Below are 21,058 nucleotides of genomic sequence, written 5' to 3' on the forward strand. Positions count from 1 at the left end.
GGATAGAAGGGCACAAGGGTTTTCACTCTGCGATGGGCTCCATTCGAGCTCGGAACATGGCCGTCTCGGCGTCGCTCTCTTCGTAGGCAGATTCTTCCGAATCGTATTGACCGATCCCGGAAGAAGCGATTCCGGCAGTGTTGCGACGCCAGGAGAATTGAGGAATACTACGAGTGAAGAAAGCGGATTTAGCTGGTTATTCGAAAGGAAAAGATAGACGAGAGAGGAACTGACCCGCTAGCTCGCGAACGACCGAATTGCACCGTCTCGGCTTGAGAGATTGCGACGACCTCTTCCATCGACTCCATACTGCCCGGGTTCGTCGAGTACATGCCTCCGCCGAAACCGTAACCGCTGCTCGAGTTGCTCATCGAGCCCGCATTGGCAAAGAACGAACGTCCAGGCTTGTTCCATGCCATTCCCGACATGAGCGTGTCGGAATCGTAGCCTTCTGCAGGGTTGCCGACCGATTCCTGCAGCTCGGCGGCGAAAGAGCGCACCGGAGGAGCAGAGACTGTGGTAGGTTTGGAGACGGCAGTCGAAGACGCGGAAGGTGCAAGAGGTCCTCGGATCGAATTGACCCCTCCGTTTGCCGAGTTGACGTTCGAGAACGGCTGGCGAACTGGCTGACGACTTGGGAGCGGGATGCGAGACGAGGGAGAAACTGCAGAGTCGGGGACGATGCTCATGCGAATTGGAGATTTGGGGGGACGAGCCGGAGGGGCAGGACTCGTCGGCGAGAAAGCAGCGGTCGGATCGTTCTCGTTCGTCTGCGCGACAGTCTCGGTGCGTGATCGACCAGGAGACTTGACTGAGTTGCTCGGAGTCGGAGGTTGGTTGGTTTTCGCTGTCGTCGCGGAGACAGATGGGCCAGCAAGAGAAGCTGCAGCATCCATCGTCGATTCGAGATTCGCGACCAAGCTCGCGAAAGCCGGAGCTTCGGGGAGAGGCGGGGGAGAGGGGAAGCTGTTGACGAGTTGATCTCGCGCGACACCCTTGGTCGGAGTATCGACGTTTGATTCGTCCGACAGAGACGTCCGCGAGAGCGTGTTGAGCGAATCAGGCGACGTGCTACTCGTGTTGGCGCTCGGCGAAGCAGCGAGCGCAGCCGAGGTCGGACTCAGGTCGACCCCGCGTTGTTTGTAGACCGAGTAGAGCAGAGTCTTGCGTCGCTGCGTTCGACGAGCTTCTTCTTCATCGGTGTCGTGACCTCCGTCTCCGCCTTGCGAAGCGAGGTCGTCTTCCGATGCAAGCCGTCTCGAAGCAATGTCGAGCGAGTCGAGCGCAGCATGTTGAGACGCACGGCCCGCGGCAAACGAAGCGAAATCTTGAGAGAATCGCTTCGGAGGTGCTGGCATCGAGTCGACCGAAAAGCGGTTTGTGTCGACCGAGAAGTGGCGAATCGAACGCATCTCCGGATCGATCACTGAGCCAGCGTCGTCGCGAGGGTGGACGGAAAAGTTGGACGAAGGCGAGTGTGCGAGCCAAGGGAGGTTCTGCTCATACGTCTTGATCGAGGCGCGCGGATCGGGGTGTCGAGCTTCGTTCGAGTCCGACGTCTTCGTTCGGCTGCGAGTACGCTGACGAGAGCCAGGCGTGGGCGGAGGCACCTGCTGATCCGATGAGACGACAATTGTCGGAGGCATATGGGGCATCGTCTGAGGCCGCGACTTTTTCGGCGACTTGCTTTTCGAGCCTGATGTCGAAGACGAAGCGCTAGTCGACAGAGTGGCCGAATTGCGTTTGATTTGAGCGCTACCGTTTCCGCCCGACGACGAGTTGAACAGGTCGGGGTTCTCTTGCGTGTTGCTGTCGGTGATCCCTTTGGTCGGCGAGTCGAGCTGAGCCTGGAACAAAAGCGCTTGCAGCCCATCTGCGAGAATGCCCCCATCGACCGTCGCTCGACGCTTCTCAAGCTTCCGCAGAGCTGCTTCTGTCGGCGATTCGTGCCCTTCATCAGGCGTGATGATCGAGTTGAGCGCCGGCATTGTCTTCATGTTCGACTTGAGGGCGCTCGCTTTCGAAGCACTCGTAGCAGTCTTGCTTCCGTTCGACCTCGAGGCGCCTCGGGGACGCGTCTTGATATTGGACGACGAGACGGAGGAAGCCAGATCGCGATAGTCGGACGGCAACGATGGAACAGGAGGTTCCGCCTCGTTCAGGTAGGCTCGAAGTGATTTGGTAGGCGTATCTGGCGGCGTGGCAAAGTACGCTGCAACATCAGAAGTATCGATGCTGTTGCGAAGGATCGGAGACGGCAGTCTGGGAGGTGCTGTCGAGTCGAGCCCAGTGTACTCCTTCGACAAAGGGTCATGGTGAGAGGTGCGAGAAGAGTACGAGGTACCGGGACGAGCCGACCAAGTCGAGTCAATCAGCGACGGACCAGTCGAGGATCGATAGCTCGAACGGTTGCCCGTCGTGTGGAGACTCCTCGAGTAGTTCTTTGAGGCGGTGGCGAAGCTCTGTACTGAGTGCCGACTGGCCCGACTCATCCTGCGCTCGTTCGTACTCATGCCATCTCCTCTGACCGCCTCTTCGGGGTATCCTCCGTGGTCCTCGGTACTCGCGCCTTGCAGAGCTCGTCTCGTTGATGCATCGACCCAAGCGTCAAAGTGCGAGGAGAAAGAGCGCTCGGGGCCTTCTGTAGGGTCCGAACCGGCGTGATTGCCAGGCGGGAACGAAAGGCGGGCGAGAGGTGGCGGTTTCGGCAAGTCGGTCAGGATCGGCGCCGAGATACCTCGAGCTGCGATGCTGAGTCGGTCTCCGTTGCCGCCGCCACGCGGAGTCGATGCAGCAGAAGCTCTGTACTTCTCGTCGTCGAGATCGTCCGAGAACCGCTTCGAGTCGTCACTGCCGATGCCTCTGCCCGAGTAGCCCTTCCTCTTGTCACCTTTGCTCTTTCTGAACACGCTGATCGCGAGCCAACTGACGGCGCCGATACAAACGATCGCTCCGAGGATGGTGGACGCGATGGCTGCGTCGAAGAGCTGCTGATTCATCTGCGCTCCCTGAGCGTGACCCGCTTCGGCTGCTGCTGCAGCTGCGGCACCAGCGGCAGTCGTCTCAGCAGCAGCCGTGGCGTTCTGCACGACTTGATCCGGAACAGGGGTCGACGGTGCGGAGATGTCGCTCGCGAGAGAAGGCGAAGCCGCGAGCGTAGGAGTACCGACGAGCGTTGGCGTACCCGGCATCGAATGAGGTTCGAGGAGAGACGACGAAGACGATGATGCGACCGGCGGACAGTACGTCGAGGTGGACGCGCCGGGGGTCGTCGTGGGCAGGATGGGCGACAACGAGTTCTGAGCTGTGATCGTGTAGTCCGGAAGGGGTGCCGTCTGGTTTCCGCCTCGACGCATGCGAGCAAATCGAGTCGCAGTGGGTGTCGGAGTCGGAGAGGGCGACAGAGGCGAGTGGCTGAAGTCGGCGAACGAGGTGGGCAGGACAGGAGAAGCGAGGAATGAGCCGGGCAAATCCGAGAGATTCGGAGAACCGTAGTATGTATCTTCTTGCTGCATCATCGGCGAGCTGATAAATGTGGGCCACGAGTTAGTGGAAATTTCTGAGAGCGCTTGTCTGGACGAGCTCACGTATTCGAAGTCGACACGAGATGCTGCAAGCTGCTCTTGAGCTTGGCCTCTTTGATCTTCCTGCCGAGCTCTGCCTGCTCTGGAGGAGCACTTAGAGTTCCAGCCATGGTGCGAGGATAGATCCTCTTGACCTGTCCGCCCTGAAGTGGAAGCTTCTGATTCTTCATCTTCTGGCTCAACGTGGGCAGCTTGAGGAGCGAAACCTTCTTTGCTCGGGGAGGCGATCGAGGCTGGCGGCGGGGCGAGACATGCTTGACGGAAGCGGGTCCCTGACGCTGGATCGTCGAAAGGATGGGAGTCGAAGGCGCCACACTGTCGGAAGGAGCCGCGACCGAAGAGGCGGGTGCGAGCAGAGGAGTCGGCGGATCTCTGTTGAGACGGCAATTTTCTTTAGCGGTCACATCTTCAGTCGTTCTAAGCAGTATCCAATGTACGTACTCGAAAAGCTCCTCGAGTTGCTTCTGAGATTGCTTCATTCCAGCTTTCTCCTCTTCGATACTGAAAGAGTCGCGGCACCGAGCCTCAGCGATCGCTTCGAAAGCATTCGCCAAGAGAAAGAGGGAACTCACTGCTGACCAACAGTCCTCCTCTCGTGCAGCGAGGCTCCCTCAAAGTCCAATCCGAGCCCGAGCCCCAAGCCGAGACCCATACCGTCATGGATCCCCGTAGCCGGCTCGTTGAAACGATCGATTCCGAGACCTTTGACATCTTCGATCGCAAGAGGCTTGTCGTCTCGCTCCTTGAGCTCGTCAAATTTGAGTGGTCCCTGGACTTGTTCGGGCTCGATAGCACGGCTCGTACGCGCAGGCATATCGATTCCGAGTCCCAAGCCAAACGAGATCGTGTCTTCGGTCGCGAGCGACACGATGGGCGAGATCTGATTCGACGGAATCGAAGGGAATGTCGAACGTTTTGTCGCCGAGATGCGAGGCGGACTCGGCAGGAGCGCAGACGGGATCTGTAAGCACAATAGTGTGAGAGTCAGCGTACATCTCGCTGGGATGAGCTGGAATTCAAGCGTACGTCCGGCATGCCACTGTCTTCGAGCGCATCCTGAAACTTTTCTTCGTCCGTCATGGGCTCGTCTTCGGCATCTTGTTCAGGAGACGGATCCTCGACTTGATGAAGCGGAGTTGTTTGGGTTGCAGAGGCGATCGATTCCCAGCTCAACCTCCTCTTGACAAGCTCGAGCTCCTTCAGTCCCTTGACGCTTCCAATCGAAGTCCGCTTGTTGTCGCTCTCGGGACTGTGCTTCGCGCTTGCGGAAGCGTTAGCCGCAGCACCGGCATCGACGGAGGAGGGAGCCGGCATTGAAGTCGAGATCATCGGGGAAGACAGCAGTTTGACCAGAGGGGAAGTTGCGCTGTCCGACACTTGATCATTCGTTGGGTATGGGAACGCTTCTTCGAACAGCTGAAAAGCGTCTCCTGCCTCGCCTTCGCCTGGATTCGCTTGAGGAAAGACCGAAGTGATGTCGATCGAAGGCGAACGAGGGTGCTGCTCTTTAAGGATCGACGAATTGACTGCGTTCGACGAGAGAGCCTTATTGCGGTGTTTGAGCATGCCGAGACGCGAGTGACGTCGAGAAGATGCCAGAGATCCGAGCGACGACAGGGACGACGCATCGAACGAGGTAGGACGAGTCGGAGAGGACGAAGCTGATCCGGGGGGAGTCAATAAATCGGATGTCGCGGGTTTTGTAACGGGAGCTGAAGACTGCAAGAGCGGCGCGTCGAGTGCCGAGGCGATGGTCGAACGAGCATTGAGGCCGAGCGAGATCGGCGCGCCGAGTCCGAGCCCCAACGTCGAGTTCGCCACTGCGTTGAGATCGAGCAAGATTTCGGTTGCTCCGCCTGTTGAGCCCAGCGTACGCCCGAGGGTTCCATGCTCCCATCTGCTCTCTCTCATCTTGCCTGTGGCGCCTAGAGGTTTGAGCCGCTTCGAAGCGCCGGTTCGGGTCGTTCTCCGATCATTCAGCAGCGCGACTGGCGGGGGCTTGAGCAAGCCTTGCCCAGAAGCGAAGGGCGACGTCGATGTCGCGTTCGAGGGAAGCAGGGTGAACGGGTTTCGGGAGGTGGACGAGACGGACAGGCGGTGAGCTCGCTGATTCTTGCTCGCTCTCGCTTGTCGCAAAGGCTGAAAGGAGGGCGGAGGCGGAGGAGGCGGCAGGATGCTGCTCGACATGGTTCTCACCTCGAGCGCGTGTCTGGTAATCGAATGCAGTGGTCAGCGACAGGCGACACTATAACCCGACGACGAGAACGGACCCAAAAAGAATACGGTTGCCGGTCGATCAGGTGCGATTGCGCTGCGTTCGAGGCGACAGTAACGACGGAATATACACGACGATGCAAGGGTTTGGGCGAAGAGTGGAAGCGAGCGTGATACGGTCGTAGTATCGGCACCCCCTCGCCGTGAAACCAACACGACCTCGCGCGATCGCGTGTGCTCGAGTCCGGGGTCAGCCCGGTCAAGTCTCGGAGAAGCATCAGTCGCGACGCGCATGCCTTTGTCCGGTCGGAAGGATACCGCAGGATCGGGGAACACGCGCCAGGAATTGCGCTCGGCGGCATGAGAGGAGCGTCTCAAACCGGTCCAAGCATCAGCATGTCACACTTTGCGCGATAGGGACGCTCTTGCGTCTTTGCTCCAGTGCGGTTTTCCTTGGCTCATCCTTGTCTGCCTTTTGAGCAGCCAACCTTGATGAATGACGCTTGGATGTATGCGTGAGTCCGGACGGCGACCTCGACGTCAGCCCGAAGCCAGCCCTGCACAATCAAGGATATGACCCCAAGCGCGAGCACGTAGCAGGCAGCTTCCGAGTGAAGAACATCAGGGAGCGAGAGGCACGTTGAAGCGAGAGATGTATTTGGCGGAGATCCGACGCGCGCTGATCTCAAGGGGAGAAACCCTTTGAGACTCCGCAAGGGTACTCGGTGCCGCCTGCCGACCAAGCAGCCCGTGTCCCACAAGCGATTGTCACTCGTTACACGCGAGGAACAAGATCGCTTTCCCTCCGTTGAGCGACGCTACACCTTCGAGCCGGGACGCGTTGAATGATGTCGCACTCGCATTCGCACTCGCACGGCATACCTCTCGCTAGCGGACCATTCCCGTCGTCATCTCCAGACCGAAGCGACCTAGAGATCGACGCGCCCATGTCGCCGGACGACGAGAAAGAGTCGTCTGCGTTCCTGCCGTCTTCGACTCCGACCCTCGTGCAGCACTCTCGCACGTCCTCGCGCGGGCCATCACCTCCACCAGGCGCATGGGCCGGTGCAATGTCGAGACGCGTTGCTCAGCGGAGTTGTTCGCGGCGGGCACTGCTCTTTACTATGATCGCCCTTGCGGCAATCTTGACTATCGCCTCTTCGATTGGCACCGACCACGCTTACGACTCGAGCGAAGGGTGGCTTGGAGGAGTCAAGAGCGTAATCACCGAGAAATGGTCAAACGCTGGGGTAGCGAGTGCGCAACAGGGTGAAATCAAACGGCTGGATCTCCTCAAGGCAGGCTTACGCTTTTACCTGATTCAACGCTTTGCTTTCAGAGACTGATCCTTGTTGCCCGGAAATACGCAGGTCCTCAATTTTGAAACCCCTCAAAAGACTGTCCAGTCTCAGCTAAGACCAGGCGTACGATATGTCAGCGCCATGTCGTATGGTGGACACGGTAGGCCTGTGCCTGCCCATCGAGATTGCATTTGATCGCAAGCTGAGCCATCATGACCGAAACAGCGAACCAGATGATTTCGATCCAGAAACTGCTGTACTTTGCCAAGCTCACGAACCGGGTTCCAATCATGTGAGAGCTTTTGTGCAAGAAGCCCATCAGTGAATCTGTCTCTCGCTGATACAAAATGTCTTCTCTCCCATAGTCCTTCTCTCATTCCCGTCCACATTGATGGCGGACTTGCCGAAAACATCTCGACATTTTACGACCTCCCTTTGTTCTACCACCTGACATCTCTTCCGGCACTCGAAATGGCGCAAGTCAAGACGACTGAGCAGCCAATGATCCAGGAAGATTTCCCTTGTTGGTCGATCCAGGAATCCACTGTAGGCTTCCCGAACCGGGAAGCCATCTCGTTCGACATGCACGGCTTGTACGTGCATCACTGGCCTCTGCCGGGAGCGGGAATGGCACGAGGTGCGGGCGGCTTTGACCTGAGTTATGACGCGCTCAAGATCTGGGATTCCGACACGTGGCGGAAAGATCGATGGATCGAGCAAGTGCGACGCGAGTGGCTGCCGCAAGAGAAGCGGAAGGACAAGGACGGGAAAGAGCTTGAAGAGCTCGACCTGAATGACGAGGATGCGAGGAGACGGAACATCAAGGAGGGGTTCACCCCTCGTGAATCTCCCTCGCCAACCGATCAGATGGTTGCGTTTGACAATTCCCTCTTCCTCGGGCCCATCATGTTCGACCCGATCGACCTCTCGCCAGACAATGCCCCGCTTGAGCCGAGGTTGCCCGGCGAAGGAACCTCGTGGGCCGAGATTGGCCAACACATCCATTTCACCCCGCTCGTCGAATCGAGAGCGACAGAGTACCTCCTCCGGCTGTTCGATGTCCAGCGCGAATCGCAGATTCCACCATTCATCACGGTTCATTTACGACGGGGTGACTTCGAGGCGTTCACTGGAGCGTACACTGGTCTCGACAAGTACACCGCTGCGCTCGAACGGCTATTACCGCGTCTGCAAGCACGACTTAACAACCCGGATTCATTCTCGGGTCCATCCCGGGCAGCATTCCATCCGCGATCGCGCAAAATTCCTGCGGCCAAGTACGCGGTTGTCGCGACGACAGACGAATCGTCCGATTCGCCATTCGTCGCCGAGGTCAAGAGCCTTGGATGGAAAGTCGTCGATCACGAGGCGTTCGAGACGAAGGAGAGGCTTGGCGGATGGTGGCCGACGCTGCTCGACATGGCAATCCTTGCGAGAGGCAGGAGTTTCGTCGGGACCGACCGAAGTACTTACACTCACCTGGCGGGACTGAGGGTCAAATAGTACGTCTCTTTTTATCTAGACGAGTTACTTGCTCGGGGATGCCTCGACTGACTGCTTGCCGCCGAATCGTCCACAGCTGGAACGGGGGAGTGGTCGAGATTGCATAGAGCCCTCTCTTTTCTCGTTGTTTGTACTACTTGTCGCTGTCTTTCGCATTGCTCTCGGCTTCCTTCGTCTGGATCCGCTCATCCTGTATCACCTTGTCCGTTTTTTCATCGTCGTCACCTGCAAGCCACATAGATTTTTTCCAGACCTAAAAGAGCGACACCATCTCTTGACGCTTTGCGCCCGCAGCCAGCGGGACCTCGCTTGTTTGACCCGGCTTTGCGCGTCTCTTGAGCTTTGCCAAACAGAACGAAAGCTCGTTGCACAATATGTCTCTATGTGCTAACAATATCCCATATTGTTTCAGCGTTACATCAGTCTCGTTACAATGCCTCGATCGGGTACAGTGTCTGTTTCTTTTGCCTTCCTGGTTTTCGCTGATTTCCAGCCACATCTAGATCCCACCATGACGGCTACGACACCTGAAGATCCCACCACTCCTCAATTCCTGAATGACTCTCAACTCTTCCTGTTTCCGCTTCTTCTGGATGTCGTGAATCTCGCTACGAACGAGTTCTTCGACGTGTTCCGGATCGATGTCTTGACCCGTCTTGTCGACCAGAGTAGACCGAACGTACTGGATAGGCAGGAAACGTTCCCCCAAGTCAGTCCGATATACGCGAGAGGCCAGCAGACACGACAAGAGGCGACTGACGTTGAGACGGATCGATTCCGAGATTCGTTCCCATTCGAGTTTTTTGCGACCTTCTTCCGCTTTCTCCATCACTGATCAAAGGGCACACGAAAGTCAGACGAGAATTGATGAAGCAAGTTCCGAGAGAAGCGAAGACTCACTCTCGGTATAGTGCAATTGGAGGGCATGTCCGATTGCGTGTGCCGCTCGAAAGATCTTCCACAAACGCAGAATCACCAGCGCAATCCTAAATTGCAAGCCAAGCCAGCACAAATGTGAGCATTCGTGCGATAGGAGAGATTGCGAAGGGACTTACGGAGATTCGGCATTGGGGTCTTTGCTGAAGTGGAAGTAGACGTCGAGTACAAAGGTAGTCAACACGACGAACCCATCGAGCAGGGTGACCCACGAAGTCGCATAGGTGATGGGTCCAAATGCGTAGATGGCAAACATGACGTCGAGAGTGAAAATACTCAAGAGCGTCAAGTTGACCCTGTGTGCAGCGAAGACGGTCACTCAGTTGCAGCGAGGACACGGGGTTTTGAAGTTCTCCTTTCAAGCTTACCCAAAGATGCCATTCTCGAGCATTTCGCGACTGTGGGAAGGCGCGAGACTGCACGCAAACATCGCTGGCGTCAAGTGCTGATCATGGGCGTGCTTGACGCTTTCGAGCACCTGCACAGTCGCAGCACTGTATCAATTGACAGCTTTCGAGACAAAGGAGAACTTCGACGCACCAGCTCGTAAATTTCCTCATTGACACAACCCGCCGTGAGAAGCGCTGTCAAGTGAAAAGCATTGGACCCCGCAAAGTACCTCTCGAGAACGAGATGAGAAACTCACCGACAATAAGCTCAATCATGACGATGACTAGATCGAAGGCGACCAACCCGATCATGATCAGGTGGAACCGCTTCTTGCGCATCAATTTGCGGAGGGTCCTGCGGTTGTCGGCAATCTTCTCGAGCATCCCTTTCTTCTTCTCCTCGCGAATGCCGGCGCTAGACGTTCCGGAATCGCTACTGCCGCTTCCAATCTCCTCCGCTTTGCCGATTGCCGAAGGACCTCGACTGACGGCCGACCCATTTTCAGAGAACCCATGCACGTGTCTCGATGCCTTTTCTTCTTTCCGAACCCGCTCCATCTCTTCCTCGTACCTACCAAACGTCAAGTACGGCACTGTACCTTTCAATTGGGCGAGTCGAATCGCTTCTTCGCGTTGCCGTTGTTCCCAATGTCGTTCGAAATCAATGTCCCAGATCGAGTCGAGTGAATCAGAAGTCTTGCGACTCGATGCGATCGATGTCGTAGGGCTGAGAGGCGATCGAGGGTAGTGCTGCCCGGAGTAGGTTGGAGATGAAGCCGGGGACAATGACTGCTTGTGCAGCGACGATTTGTCGAGGTAGAGAGCATTGCGGGCAGAGCGCGAGCGACGGGTTGGAGACGGAGGGTCGACTAGAGTGGGCGTGGGCGATGCAGATCGGGAAGAAGCGCGAGACGGACTCGGAGGCGGAGAAGGCATCGACCAGGTTGGATTGGCAATGACTGATGGCTCTTTCTGAAGTAGACCTGAGCAAGTGGTCGCGGACTAGGGAACGAGAGCGGTTTTGAAACAAGGGGATCAGAAGTGGTGGCAGAGCGGAGAAAGCAGACGGGAGCCAGGTAGGTCAGCCATTCGATATCGCGAGTTCCGGCAAAAGCTGGCGGGTTAAAGGACATGCGGCGCATCGGCGTTCGGCAAGCGAGAGCGGCGGGAGGCAGAATGGGTCAAAAAGGAGAAATTGCGATTCCAACCAGGGAAGATATCTGAAAGGGTGGCGTCCCGTTTCGGCAGAAGCGGTCAGCTGCGTGACACATATATGTCGAGTGCGTGATTATAGACTTACGCAGCTATTTAAAGTACAACAAGCGAAGAGATCCGGCTTCATCGACCGATGTTCTCCCTCGGCGGTTCGGCTTGCGGCTCCTCGTCTTCTTGCTCGTCCTGAGGCATGCTCTCACCAATAGCCTTGCCTGCCTCGACTTGATCTCCAACAATCTGTTCGACAACCTCGCGAAGTTTGTCGTCGGTCTCTTGTTCCGACAGTTCCCCTCGTTGAGAAGCCTCCATGATATTTCTGACAGCCGTCATGAGTTCGTCGGTAGGCTCGTCCAGGCTTGCATCATCTGCCTCTTCCGTGGCAGCCGACTCGGTTCCGGATGTTGCGGAACCGGCAATGGTACGAAGGAAGACGGCAATGTGAGGGTGTTCCTCTTGCAGCGCTTGCGCCGCCTGTCGCCTAAGTCGTCAGCACTCCTGTGAGCCAGCTGATACGAGTGCAGTGACTGACCGAGAGACCTTCCTCGTTGCGATGGCTGGGGTTGCCGCCGAGCTCGACAATCAGCCTCGCCATGCCGACATGCTCGACAACAAACAGCGGGGTGTCGCCATCGTCGTCGGTGATGTTGATATTTCCACCTTTGTCGATCAGGTACTGCAGGATCTCGGGCTGGTTCCACGATGCGGCGGCGTGCAGCGGAGTGTACGAGTTGTCATCGTGCGCGTTGGGAGAGACGCCTTCCTGCTCGATAAAGTGTTTGACTTGTTCCAAATTGCCTTCGCCGGCTGCCAGCCAGATGTTGGCCATGCTCGCGCGTGTGATGATGCGGAAAGAGCGGTGCCGCTGCAGCTTGACAATTCTCTTGATCTTGAATCAACTCTCTCGCTTCACCACGTCATCCGAACACGGCAGAGACGAGTCGACATGGAGCCAGCATCTCGCAGCTTCCCCCTCGCCGAGCTACCCTACGAAATCGTGATCAGGATCGTGCACGCAGTCGACGAACGCGACTCGAGTCCCACCTTCCCGGCTGGACCTTCCGACGATCTCTTGGCCCTCAGCGCGACCAACAAGTGGTTTTCGAGGATCTGCAGACCCCTCCTCTGGCGGTCAATAAAATATGTGCCGCTGGCACCCGGGCCCCACCCGCTCGAATTTCGGAAAGCGAGATCACTTCAAGCCCTGTCGTCCATGGTGCGGGACACCGCGCGAGAACCGATCCGCGTGCAACAACTCTCCGTCGAACTGGCAGCTGGCTTCTTCCTCTTGCGCGAACAGGAGGAAGAGACGGATCAAACCCGCGACTTTCTCGACCTCGTAACGCTGCTGGTCGAGCGGGGCCTTCAAGTCCTGTTTTTGAAGGAGTTGACGTTTTCGAGGGAAGAAGCAATCGAGTTGCTCGACACGATCCGGAATGCACCGCGACTCAGTGCATTGCGTTTCAATCAAGTCGAGCTGCAGTCAATCTCGCGCTCGTATCTCGACGACCTGCCGCCGTTCGAGCATATCAGGACGCTGCAAGTCATGCATGGATCATCTCAGCTCTTGGATCTATTGTCAAAATGCCCGAATCTCGACTCTCTCCTACTTTGGCCATCATCACGACGACTCGCGCCCTTCCTCCCCTCGATCCTGAATCTTCTCCCTCGCCTGCGACTCCTCTCGATGGACTCTGTTCGAGATCCTTCGACTTTTTTGAAGCTCGCGCACCACATTACCGAACTCGCTTCTCGGCGGTTTGCCGATCCGCTACAGCTCGAGGAACTGTTCCTCGAAGGTCCCATGGCACCGACAGATCGCTCGACCTTGATTGAATCTCTGCAGCACCTTCCTCGGTTGAGAAGGTTGGCCTTGTACCAAGCGAGAAATCCGACTCCAGCCTTGTTCAACGAGATCCACGCCGTGAGGCCCGATTTGGACTCGTTGACCGTCGTGGCCGGAGACTGTGATGGTTCCGTCTTGTGGCCCTGTCATGTCGTACGTTGTGCCGATCACAGTAGCCGAGCTCCATGGGATTGACCATTCATCTTTTTGTACTTTCGCAGGAGGATTACATGCCCTCGCTGTCCCTGTTCAAGAATCTCTCCTTTTTCGCTTGCGATCGTCGCACTCCACCTTCTCCATCACAGCTACAAGACGCCTCAATGCTCCTCTCCAATCCATCTGGAGGGGTGACTCAAGCCGCGCTCGAGTTTGGCACGTTTTCGAAGCTCGCGAAAGCGTGTCCAGGGTTGCAAGAAGCAGTCGCGATCGATCAAGATGTCAGTGAAGGCACGAGTGGGTACTTTGCACTGTTTGATCGCAAGGAGAAAGGCAAGATCAGGATTAGTCAGAAAATTAGGACTGCCAACGTGAGAAACCGGGACCTTCGTTTTTGCTAACCCCGAGTCCTTCAGACCGCTGATGAGCTTGTATGAGATTGGTGACAGGACTTTTTGGTCAGCTACGAACGCTGGGTCAGGGTAGAAGAAGATTGACGTAAAAATTCGTTTCGACAACCTGTGACTTGAAGGGGTCATGCTGCAGTGATCACTGCGAGAAACTACAGACAGAGCCTTAGTAGTAGCTCTGAGGCTCGAAAATTTTGGCATCGCCGCCCAGCTCATCAATGCGTCATACAACAGCCATATACGCGTGAACTGAAGGCTGCATCAGACAGAGAAGAGCCGGCATCTAGGGCTGCTGGAGGCTGTACTCTCGCTCAGCGGTAAAACCAATCTTGCTCGGGCTGGGCGGCCGGATCAGGACAATCAAAAAACAGATTTCACGCGAGCTACCGAGAAGCAAAAAAAAAAAAAAAAGGAAAAGCCAGGAGGTGCTACCGTAGTACCAGACTGAGGTGCAGGGATTGGAAAGTCTACGCGTGAGAAAGAGGTCTGCTCTTATCAAGGTCGGATAGGAGTCTGCTCAGATCGCTCAAGGTTTGTCTCTGTGGGGTTCGTAAGGCGGGTAGATACTTCTGTGGCGGTGGGACTGTGCCGCATCCTGTGAGTAATGCTGTAAGCCAGAGACAACCGCTCTGTCAGTCGGAAGTCAAGCGCAGGCGCCTGACAAAGGTACACTCTCACCGAAGGCGGCGGCAGCGGCAATACCCTGTCTTTGAACTGTCCGAGAGCAGACAGAGTCAATGGTGGAACCCGGCAACCGAGAGCATGGTAACACTGTACCGTGGGAGGAATGAAAGGTATTCCTTGCTCGACCAAGCCTGAAGGCCACCTGGCAACGGGAACGTGTGGACCTCGAGATGACTCCGACGGAGTTCCCTGACCGTGCCCAGCCTGTGCGCCCGCAGAGCTCATTCCCAGACCTAGGATCGCCTCAGGTGGGCCAGATTGGGGTCTCTGACCATCGATAGTAGCCAGAAATGATCAGTCACGCCATGAGACAAGCCTTGCCAATTTTGATCAACGGAGTCTTCAAGCTTACTAGACCGATCAGGCGACACGTTAGGCCGTACTCTCCGTTCCAATATCGTGGGTCACCTTCAAAAGTGAATGGTTTGTTGTCCGACGTGGCGCATCTTGAAGTATTCCTGTGCGTTGTCACGTTGCCCCTAACAGCTCGCGTAATCCCGTATGAGCATTCTTCGTGATAGAAGTTGCACGGAACGCACTTACGCTTGGGAAAAAAAGGTTGCTTGACATTTTGGGCACATATGCTTGTTGAAAGAATGCACGTGAAGTTCTGTGGTATGTTCTTCGGCTTTCTGTTGGCGCAGACAGTCAACACGGGAGATCAGGAAGCTCAAAGGAATTTCGGACGCACAGCCCAATCACGCCATGGCTTCACCCAACAAATGTTACAGACATAGTAAGTAAGGTTCTTGATGCTTGTCGTCGAGTACAACGCCATTCTCGGTACCGAGACTGGACACGGCCAAGTCGGGACAGGTCGGACTCAGAGAGTCAACGAAGAAGAGAGGCAGGGAGTCTGCACCCTTTGTCTTGCTTGAATTCAGTACTCCGCGGTCTTCTGACGGGGATCGAGCGTTTCGCAAAATCCGAAGGCGAACGCGGACAGCAAGACCCTCGCCAAGACTTTGTACTCCGATAGCACGTGTATAAGCCTATAAGGCGCCTATGAGGCACAAGTGGCAAAAGTCATCACTGAGGCTGACCTTCGTCTCTTGACAGTGTTGGGTAGCCGTCGGTTGTATGGCGTTGACTTGTCTAGTCTTGGAGGACTCGAAAGATCAGAAGCTCGCCGACAGCCTCCCGTGACTTAAAGGAACGGTTTCGGGAGCACGGAAATACGCAGGCGCCGCTCAAGTTTCCGGACTTCGGCTTGAGCGATTTTCGAGATCCTACCCGAGCGGAGCATTCTTCCTGCTAAAGGGCAGGGTCAGGAAGTAGGATAGGCATGAGGTGTTCCTCGTTACGGGAGCCAAGGAGCGACCCAGCGTTGCCGATTCTGTTTCGATGACCAAAGTGTTCTATTTCTTCTCGTCATCGCTACCGATGGTCGCCTTGCGCAACGCAGCGAACGCCTCGCTATCATCGACGGCCACACCCAGTTCCTTCGCGTCTGCGCCGAGCGTCTCGACATCCAACTGCATCTGCATCTTGACCCGATCGTCGTCGGAAGGAGCGTCTTCGGCAGCGGTCGCAGAAGCCGCTCGACCAAAGAACGACAACCCTTGTCTTCCCTTTTTGAGCCATCTCAACGAATCTTCCGTCTTCTTCTGCGTTGAAAGGATCGCGGCGTACCTATACCAAGCCGAATCCGGAGCTCAAAGTCAGTTCTCGAATCCTTCTCCGGGCGAACGAGGAATCGCTCACCGTCCCGCTATATCATCGACAACAACAGTAGCCCATTTGACCCTCAGTTCCTCCTCGACGACCCTCGCAGGACCGCCGAGGTACAGTTTGAGCTCCTTCAGGATGTTGTGCACAAAGTAACTCGGTTCCGACGATGTTTTGCGGGTTGACGCTCTCACTTGGGACGCGACCGAACGGACGAGTTTGAGATGCTCGGCACACCGTTTGATCAAGATTGTCGTGATCTGAGAGGCCAACGAAGGGATAATTGCGTCGAGTGCAGCGAGAGACTCTTGCATGACCTCTGTTTGAACGTCCCGCCCGTTAAAAGGGGTACAAGGAGTCAGTTGGGGAAACGAGGGAGCATCGCGAGAACCCGCAAAGACTTTGACGCACCAGCTGCAGGGGTTGGACCATCAGGAGCGTCGCCGGGCAGTCTCGACTGTATCCGTTCCGTAAAGAGTTCATTGACTTTACGTTGCATTAGTCGAGAGTCGGCAATCAGGACCGTCAGTTGTCGCAAGACGGTCTCTTCTGATGCTTCGTCGTTGACCACGGGGGTTCCAGGTCGTCCACTACCACTTCCTGGAGTAGAGGTTAACTATTTGGGGAGGGAATGGCAAGGTATCAGTCAGAGGAGAGGAGAAATAGTGAAGGATGGACAAGGGGTATAGCTTACTCGGCCTCGGTCTCCATCGGAAGAGCTTCGTGACTGGTTCGCAGTCGACATGGATGCGAGGTTTGCACTCGAGATACTGGCGGGCAAGACATATCTCGGCACTTTTTCGTTGATCCAGGTTCTGTACCTGCTCAAGATCTGCGCACAGTAGCGTATCAGTGGCTGACACTCGCATACTTCTAGGAGAATTCTAAGAGGGCACAAGTCGTTTACCTGCAAGGTCAATTTCCAGAACTTGGCCGCGACTTCCTCCAACCACACCTCGTCGTCCCAATTTCTCCGGATCGCGTTCCACACGCTCTCACTCTCGCTCATGACGAACCCTTGTCCTCCTCCTCCCGAAGCTTGTCCGACATCGAACGCACGCTCGATCGAAGTGACGGCCTCTTTGAACCGCAGTTGAAAGTAGACCGGCAGTTGAAACCGTTTCAGGAGGGCCTGGTACGGTGGATGCTGACGGAGCGCTTCGAGGTGCGAGATTGTCGGGCAGAGAGATTCGAGACGCGACAAGAAAGCTGTCGTCAGGAGGTAGTTCTGCGATCAAGAGAACATGGTAATCAGTCCTGAGCCGCAAGCTAACCACGAAAAGGCAACCAGGATGAGGACGAACTTGATGAAACACTGCAGGTCTGCCGGCAGCAAATACGACGCTCCCCAACTCGGTCACGAGGCTTGACGCGATCTCATCAACGATGACATGCGTCAAGATCTGGAACCCCTGAACAGTCTGTTCTGCACCAGTTTCCGCGTCCCGCTCTTCTCGTACTTCCCCAACCTTGCCAAGTGACGATTGCGGTATTGGCTGGGCTGACGGCGCTCCTGTCCCGCAGAGCGTCCGCTCGGCAATCGACAAGAGGTTCCCGCAGTCCTCCGAAACGAATCGCAAAAGATTGTTGTAGAGACGTAGCAAGGGCCCCGAGTCGTTCTCCCGGTACGATACTGGAAGTTCGAGAGGTTCCAGTCGATACGGTTCCGGCACCTTTATTTTGGTTCCAGCCAAGATTTCGACGTTGTCAGGGCTTGAAGAGCTGAGGAGGGAATCTCGGTTGATCGTCTTGGCTAGGAACGGTTTCACGACGATATTTCTGACGATCTCTTCTGCTTCGTGCGCAAGACCGAGCGACGAAAAGATTTGCAACGCCAGCGTGAGCTCGTCGAGGTCGATGGCTGATTCTGTCTCTGCCGATAGAATCGACTCTAACAGGTGCGAGAGATCGCGATGGAGAGCAGTCGTGATTCGAGAGATGCGCTGCCAGAGAACGTAGGTCAGACATGGCGAGCGTATTGGGAATAACGGAGCGAGAATTGAATCACGTCATCGAGCGACTGAATGAATGGCAGCTTTCCCGCGCGTGACACGAGATACAACATGTGATTGTACTCGCTTGCTATCCGTTCGAGCCGTTTCGCAGGCGAATCAAGAGTTCTGCTGAGCAAAAAACGTTGAGCCATTCCCCGATTGGAACCCGAAGGAATTCTGTCACATACTCGTCTAGGTCTTTGGCGCGACTGTCAGTTTGGGCAATCTTGAGCATGTTTTCGACCTTGTCGACGGCCTCTTCGGTCGCGAGCAGTCTACGCATGACGACCTTGATCTCACGGCACTGTTTCCGCTCACGCAGCACGGTGGCCATTTCCTGACGCATGTCGTCGAGGTGGGCCTTGACGTCGGTCACTTCGCTTCGGATCGACAGTACGGGTCGACGGATGGTGGACAACGACTGAGCAACGTTGGCGTGCTTGAGGCCGAGCGAGAGTCCAATGAAAGCTTCGTACTCTTGGTTGATGACGCCGACCAACGAGGTCCTGAGCGTGGCGAGGTACGCCCGAAGCTGCAGCACAAGATGGAGATGAGCCTGGCGAGCGAAGTGCAACCGAGTGGGGGCGGGTGATCCCGACGACATTCATGGCTTTGATCGTCTCCTTGGGCCTTCAGATAGGTATTCGATGCGTAGAAGAACAGCTCACCTCGGATCGCAGGTCCTCCAACGCGGTGTGTCGCCGGGACAACAAGAAGTCGCTCGGATCAAACTCGGCGCCCTCAAACAGCTCGTGACTGAGCGCTGGGGCATCTGGCAACTCGACCCCGTCTCGAGTGACCAAGTCATCAAGACTGTTGTCTTCGAGAGTGGTCGGACGCGACGAGAGCGCGGCGAGATCGGTCGTGTTGATCAACGTCGTCAACGTCGGACGGTGGTTTGCTTTGCCCGGCACCGCGCTGTAAGGCTCAAGCCCGTTCATGTCGCCGTCCGAGCCGATGCCGCTTGAACGAAATTGAGACGGCAATAGGGTACGACGTAACGCGCGCTTGCAATTGCTGAAGCACGATTTCGTGTTCTTTGTTCAACTTTGGTCAGTAGAGCGCGACCGTTCGCCGAACATTGTCATTTCCACCGGCACAGTTGCGCGCGAACGGAGTCTCGTCGCGTTATCGTCAAAAGGAAACTGCGTATTGAAAGTTATTTCTACTGTTGGAGCTCGTCTTCCTTCCATCGCTCTGCCGTCTAGTCCCCGGTCTCCCACCTTTGACAGCCGACTACTCCTCCATCAAATACATATCCATATGCATATCCATGTGATCATGTTGCTTTAGGGATCTTCTGCCGTGTTGTTACATTTTTCTTGTTGCGTTCGCTCTCCTCCTCCTTCTCGCGCGTCGCAAATTCCTGGAGCTCGGAACGCTTTCACTTCTTCCGGGTGAGGACATCCTTGGCAATCTTCTCGAGTCCGTCTCGAGCTTCACTCTCGGGTAGCTGGTACAGGGCTTCGATCGCCAACTTGGAGTGTTCTTCAGCGAGCGCGAACGTTCTCGACGCTCCTGACGATCTCAAGATCAACCCTTTCGCCTGTTTCCACATCGCATCATTGACATCTCAGTCACTCAGCTCGTCGCGAGAGAAAGAGAGAAAGAGGGAGAGGGGAAGAGAATCGAGGCAGGAAAAGACATACACGCTCGACATCGTCCTCGTTGGCAAATTTGCGTTCAATCATTTCTCCAAGTTCGGGGAACTCTTCCCACGCGTACAGAGTCGGGGCTGTCGCGAGCCCAAGTTTGAGATCCGCTCCTCCTCCCGGCTTGCCAAGTTCGGCAGCCGAAGCCGTAAAGTCCAACATGTCGTCTATGAGCTGCTCAATGACAAATGTTCCGATACCCTCAGTACCTGCTCTCGACGACGGAATTTGAAGAGTAAGGAGATTACGTACCTGGAACGCGATGCCCAAGTTCTTGCCATAGCTGTACGCGGCATCCTTCACTTTCTCTCCCTCAACCCATCCCTGTTTCGATCCACATCCTCCCAACACGGTCGTCGCCCTTGTCGATTTCGCAATCAGCGACGCCGTTTTCAAATACGTCTTGCGCATGTAATGTTGAAAGATTTCCGGAGTCGGTCCTCCTCGAGTGGTCGAGGCCGAGTTCGAAGTCGGTACGTTTCCTTTCATTTGCATGACTTCACCCTCGACGAGGTTCGCGAGTACCGAAGCGACGAGTTCGACCACTTCGTTCGAACCGAGTCGCGACAATGCGAGTGACGCTCGTGCGAGCAAGAAATCTCCGGCTAGGATCGACAGTTTGTTGCCAAACAGGTTCGGGGCTGAAGGTGCTCCACGTCGGGTCGATGCAACATCGATCACATCGTCGTGCAAGAGGGACGCGACGTGAATCAATTCGGTAATCTCTGCCAGCCGTCTCTGAGTTGGCAAAATGTCGAGTGATGATGAAGAAGAGGAAGATGATGGAGAGGTCGAAGACGAGGACAAGGCTGCGAGCGGGTTCTTGAGAAAGTCGGTAGTGCGTTGCACGAGTGAAGGGTTCTCATCCTGCAAGATGTCTTCCTCGTTGATCGGTTCGTCAATCCCCATGCCTTTGCCTTCCCGTCGCAGTCGTTCCTTGTCGAGTTCTCGATCGCGAATTTCAGAGTACAACGGACTCATGCCGTTCGTGACCTGACTCATGAGCAACACGATCATCGGTCGCACGTGTTTGCCCTCGGCCTGAAAGTAGTACTTGGCGATCGTGTCGAGAGTCGGGTGTGACGATCCGAGCAGCGACGAGACGTTGTCCCGCAGGAACGACATTTCGGAAGAGAGCAACTTGAGCGGGTCTGTCAACCGCACCGAAGATCGTCCAGTCGTCAGGACCGATGACGAAGTCGACGATGGAGTCGGGAGGACCGAAGTCCAGGCGGATGCGCGTGCGGTCGAGGATGCATGACGGCGCGATTTTGGCGAACTGGTTGCTATCCGTCCCGATCGAGGGACTTGAGCCCGACACGCCGATCGGTAGCAGCTCGAAACTGGTGCAGTGGGCCGCATCGCCACAAGCTCGAGAGTTTCAGGCGTGAATAGAACAACTTCGGCTCGAGAGGCGTTGATCTAAGAAAGATTTCTCGACGACAGATCCCGAGGCCCGCAGTTCAACCATCAACCTCGTAAAGCTTGCCAGAGTTGACAGAGGTGAAT

The 21,058-nt window shown here is 55.9% G+C and overlaps 7 protein-coding genes across 7 annotated transcripts; 2 read left to right on the top strand and 5 right to left on the bottom strand.

Moving 5' to 3' along the window:
• Positions 1 to 22: 22 nt before the first annotated feature.
• On the bottom strand, positions 23 to 5,771 carry JCM15063_000512 (uncharacterized protein; the record flags this gene model as incomplete). The annotated part of the gene is made up of 6 exons (XM_076678430.1): positions 23 to 167; positions 235 to 3,525; positions 3,588 to 3,956; positions 4,026 to 4,085; positions 4,157 to 4,545; positions 4,611 to 5,771. The coding sequence occupies 6 exons, from the start codon at positions 5,769 to 5,771 to the stop codon at positions 23 to 25; spliced, it is 5,415 nt and encodes a 1,804-aa protein (XP_076534413.1).
• Positions 5,772 to 6,745: 974 nt separating this feature from the next.
• On the top strand, positions 6,746 to 8,709 carry JCM15063_000513 (O-fucosyltransferase family protein; the record flags this gene model as incomplete). Its single annotated transcript, XM_076678431.1, has 5 exons — positions 6,746 to 7,018; positions 7,169 to 7,259; positions 7,325 to 7,391; positions 7,465 to 8,601; positions 8,679 to 8,709. The coding sequence occupies 5 exons, from the start codon at positions 6,746 to 6,748 to the stop codon at positions 8,707 to 8,709; spliced, it is 1,599 nt and encodes a 532-aa protein (XP_076534414.1).
• A 392-nt stretch (positions 8,710 to 9,101) lies between these two features.
• JCM15063_000514 (uncharacterized protein) lies at positions 9,102 to 10,863 on the bottom strand (the record flags this gene model as incomplete). Its single annotated transcript, XM_076678432.1, has 7 exons — positions 9,102 to 9,284; positions 9,363 to 9,433; positions 9,503 to 9,588; positions 9,658 to 9,834; positions 9,907 to 10,016; positions 10,079 to 10,122; positions 10,185 to 10,863. 7 exons carry the CDS (start codon positions 10,861 to 10,863, stop codon positions 9,102 to 9,104), a joined length of 1,350 nt encoding a protein of 449 aa, XP_076534415.1.
• A 402-nt stretch (positions 10,864 to 11,265) lies between these two features.
• On the bottom strand, positions 11,266 to 11,968 carry JCM15063_000515 (ankyrin repeat domain-containing protein; the record flags this gene model as incomplete). Its single annotated transcript, XM_076678433.1, has 2 exons — positions 11,266 to 11,613; positions 11,672 to 11,968. The coding sequence occupies 2 exons, from the start codon at positions 11,966 to 11,968 to the stop codon at positions 11,266 to 11,268; spliced, it is 645 nt and encodes a 214-aa protein (XP_076534416.1).
• Positions 11,969 to 12,085: 117 nt separating this feature from the next.
• JCM15063_000516 (uncharacterized protein) lies at positions 12,086 to 13,638 on the top strand (the record flags this gene model as incomplete). Its single annotated transcript, XM_076678434.1, has 3 exons — positions 12,086 to 13,138; positions 13,207 to 13,512; positions 13,591 to 13,638. 3 exons carry the CDS (start codon positions 12,086 to 12,088, stop codon positions 13,636 to 13,638), a joined length of 1,407 nt encoding a protein of 468 aa, XP_076534417.1.
• Positions 13,639 to 15,593: 1,955 nt separating this feature from the next.
• JCM15063_000517 (COG2 family protein) lies at positions 15,594 to 18,838 on the bottom strand (the record flags this gene model as incomplete). Its single annotated transcript, XM_076678435.1, has 9 exons — positions 15,594 to 15,867; positions 15,940 to 16,222; positions 16,315 to 16,519; positions 16,598 to 16,735; positions 16,811 to 17,131; positions 17,208 to 17,846; positions 17,912 to 18,023; positions 18,086 to 18,429; positions 18,566 to 18,838. The coding sequence occupies 9 exons, from the start codon at positions 18,836 to 18,838 to the stop codon at positions 15,594 to 15,596; spliced, it is 2,589 nt and encodes an 862-aa protein (XP_076534418.1).
• A 443-nt stretch (positions 18,839 to 19,281) lies between these two features.
• On the bottom strand, positions 19,282 to 20,911 carry COQ1 (trans-hexaprenyltranstransferase; the record flags this gene model as incomplete). The annotated part of the gene is made up of 3 exons (XM_076678436.1): positions 19,282 to 19,443; positions 19,547 to 19,723; positions 19,802 to 20,911. 3 exons carry the CDS (start codon positions 20,909 to 20,911, stop codon positions 19,282 to 19,284), a joined length of 1,449 nt encoding a protein of 482 aa, XP_076534419.1.
• Positions 20,912 to 21,058: the final 147 nt, after the last annotated feature.

The sequence above is a fragment of the Sporobolomyces koalae genome (assembly GCF_050403365.1).
Source record: "Sporobolomyces koalae JCM15063 DNA, S_koalae_JCM15063T_v1_ctg14, whole genome shotgun sequence".
Classification (NCBI taxonomy): Eukaryota; Fungi; Basidiomycota; class Microbotryomycetes; order Sporidiobolales; family Sporidiobolaceae; genus Sporobolomyces; species Sporobolomyces koalae.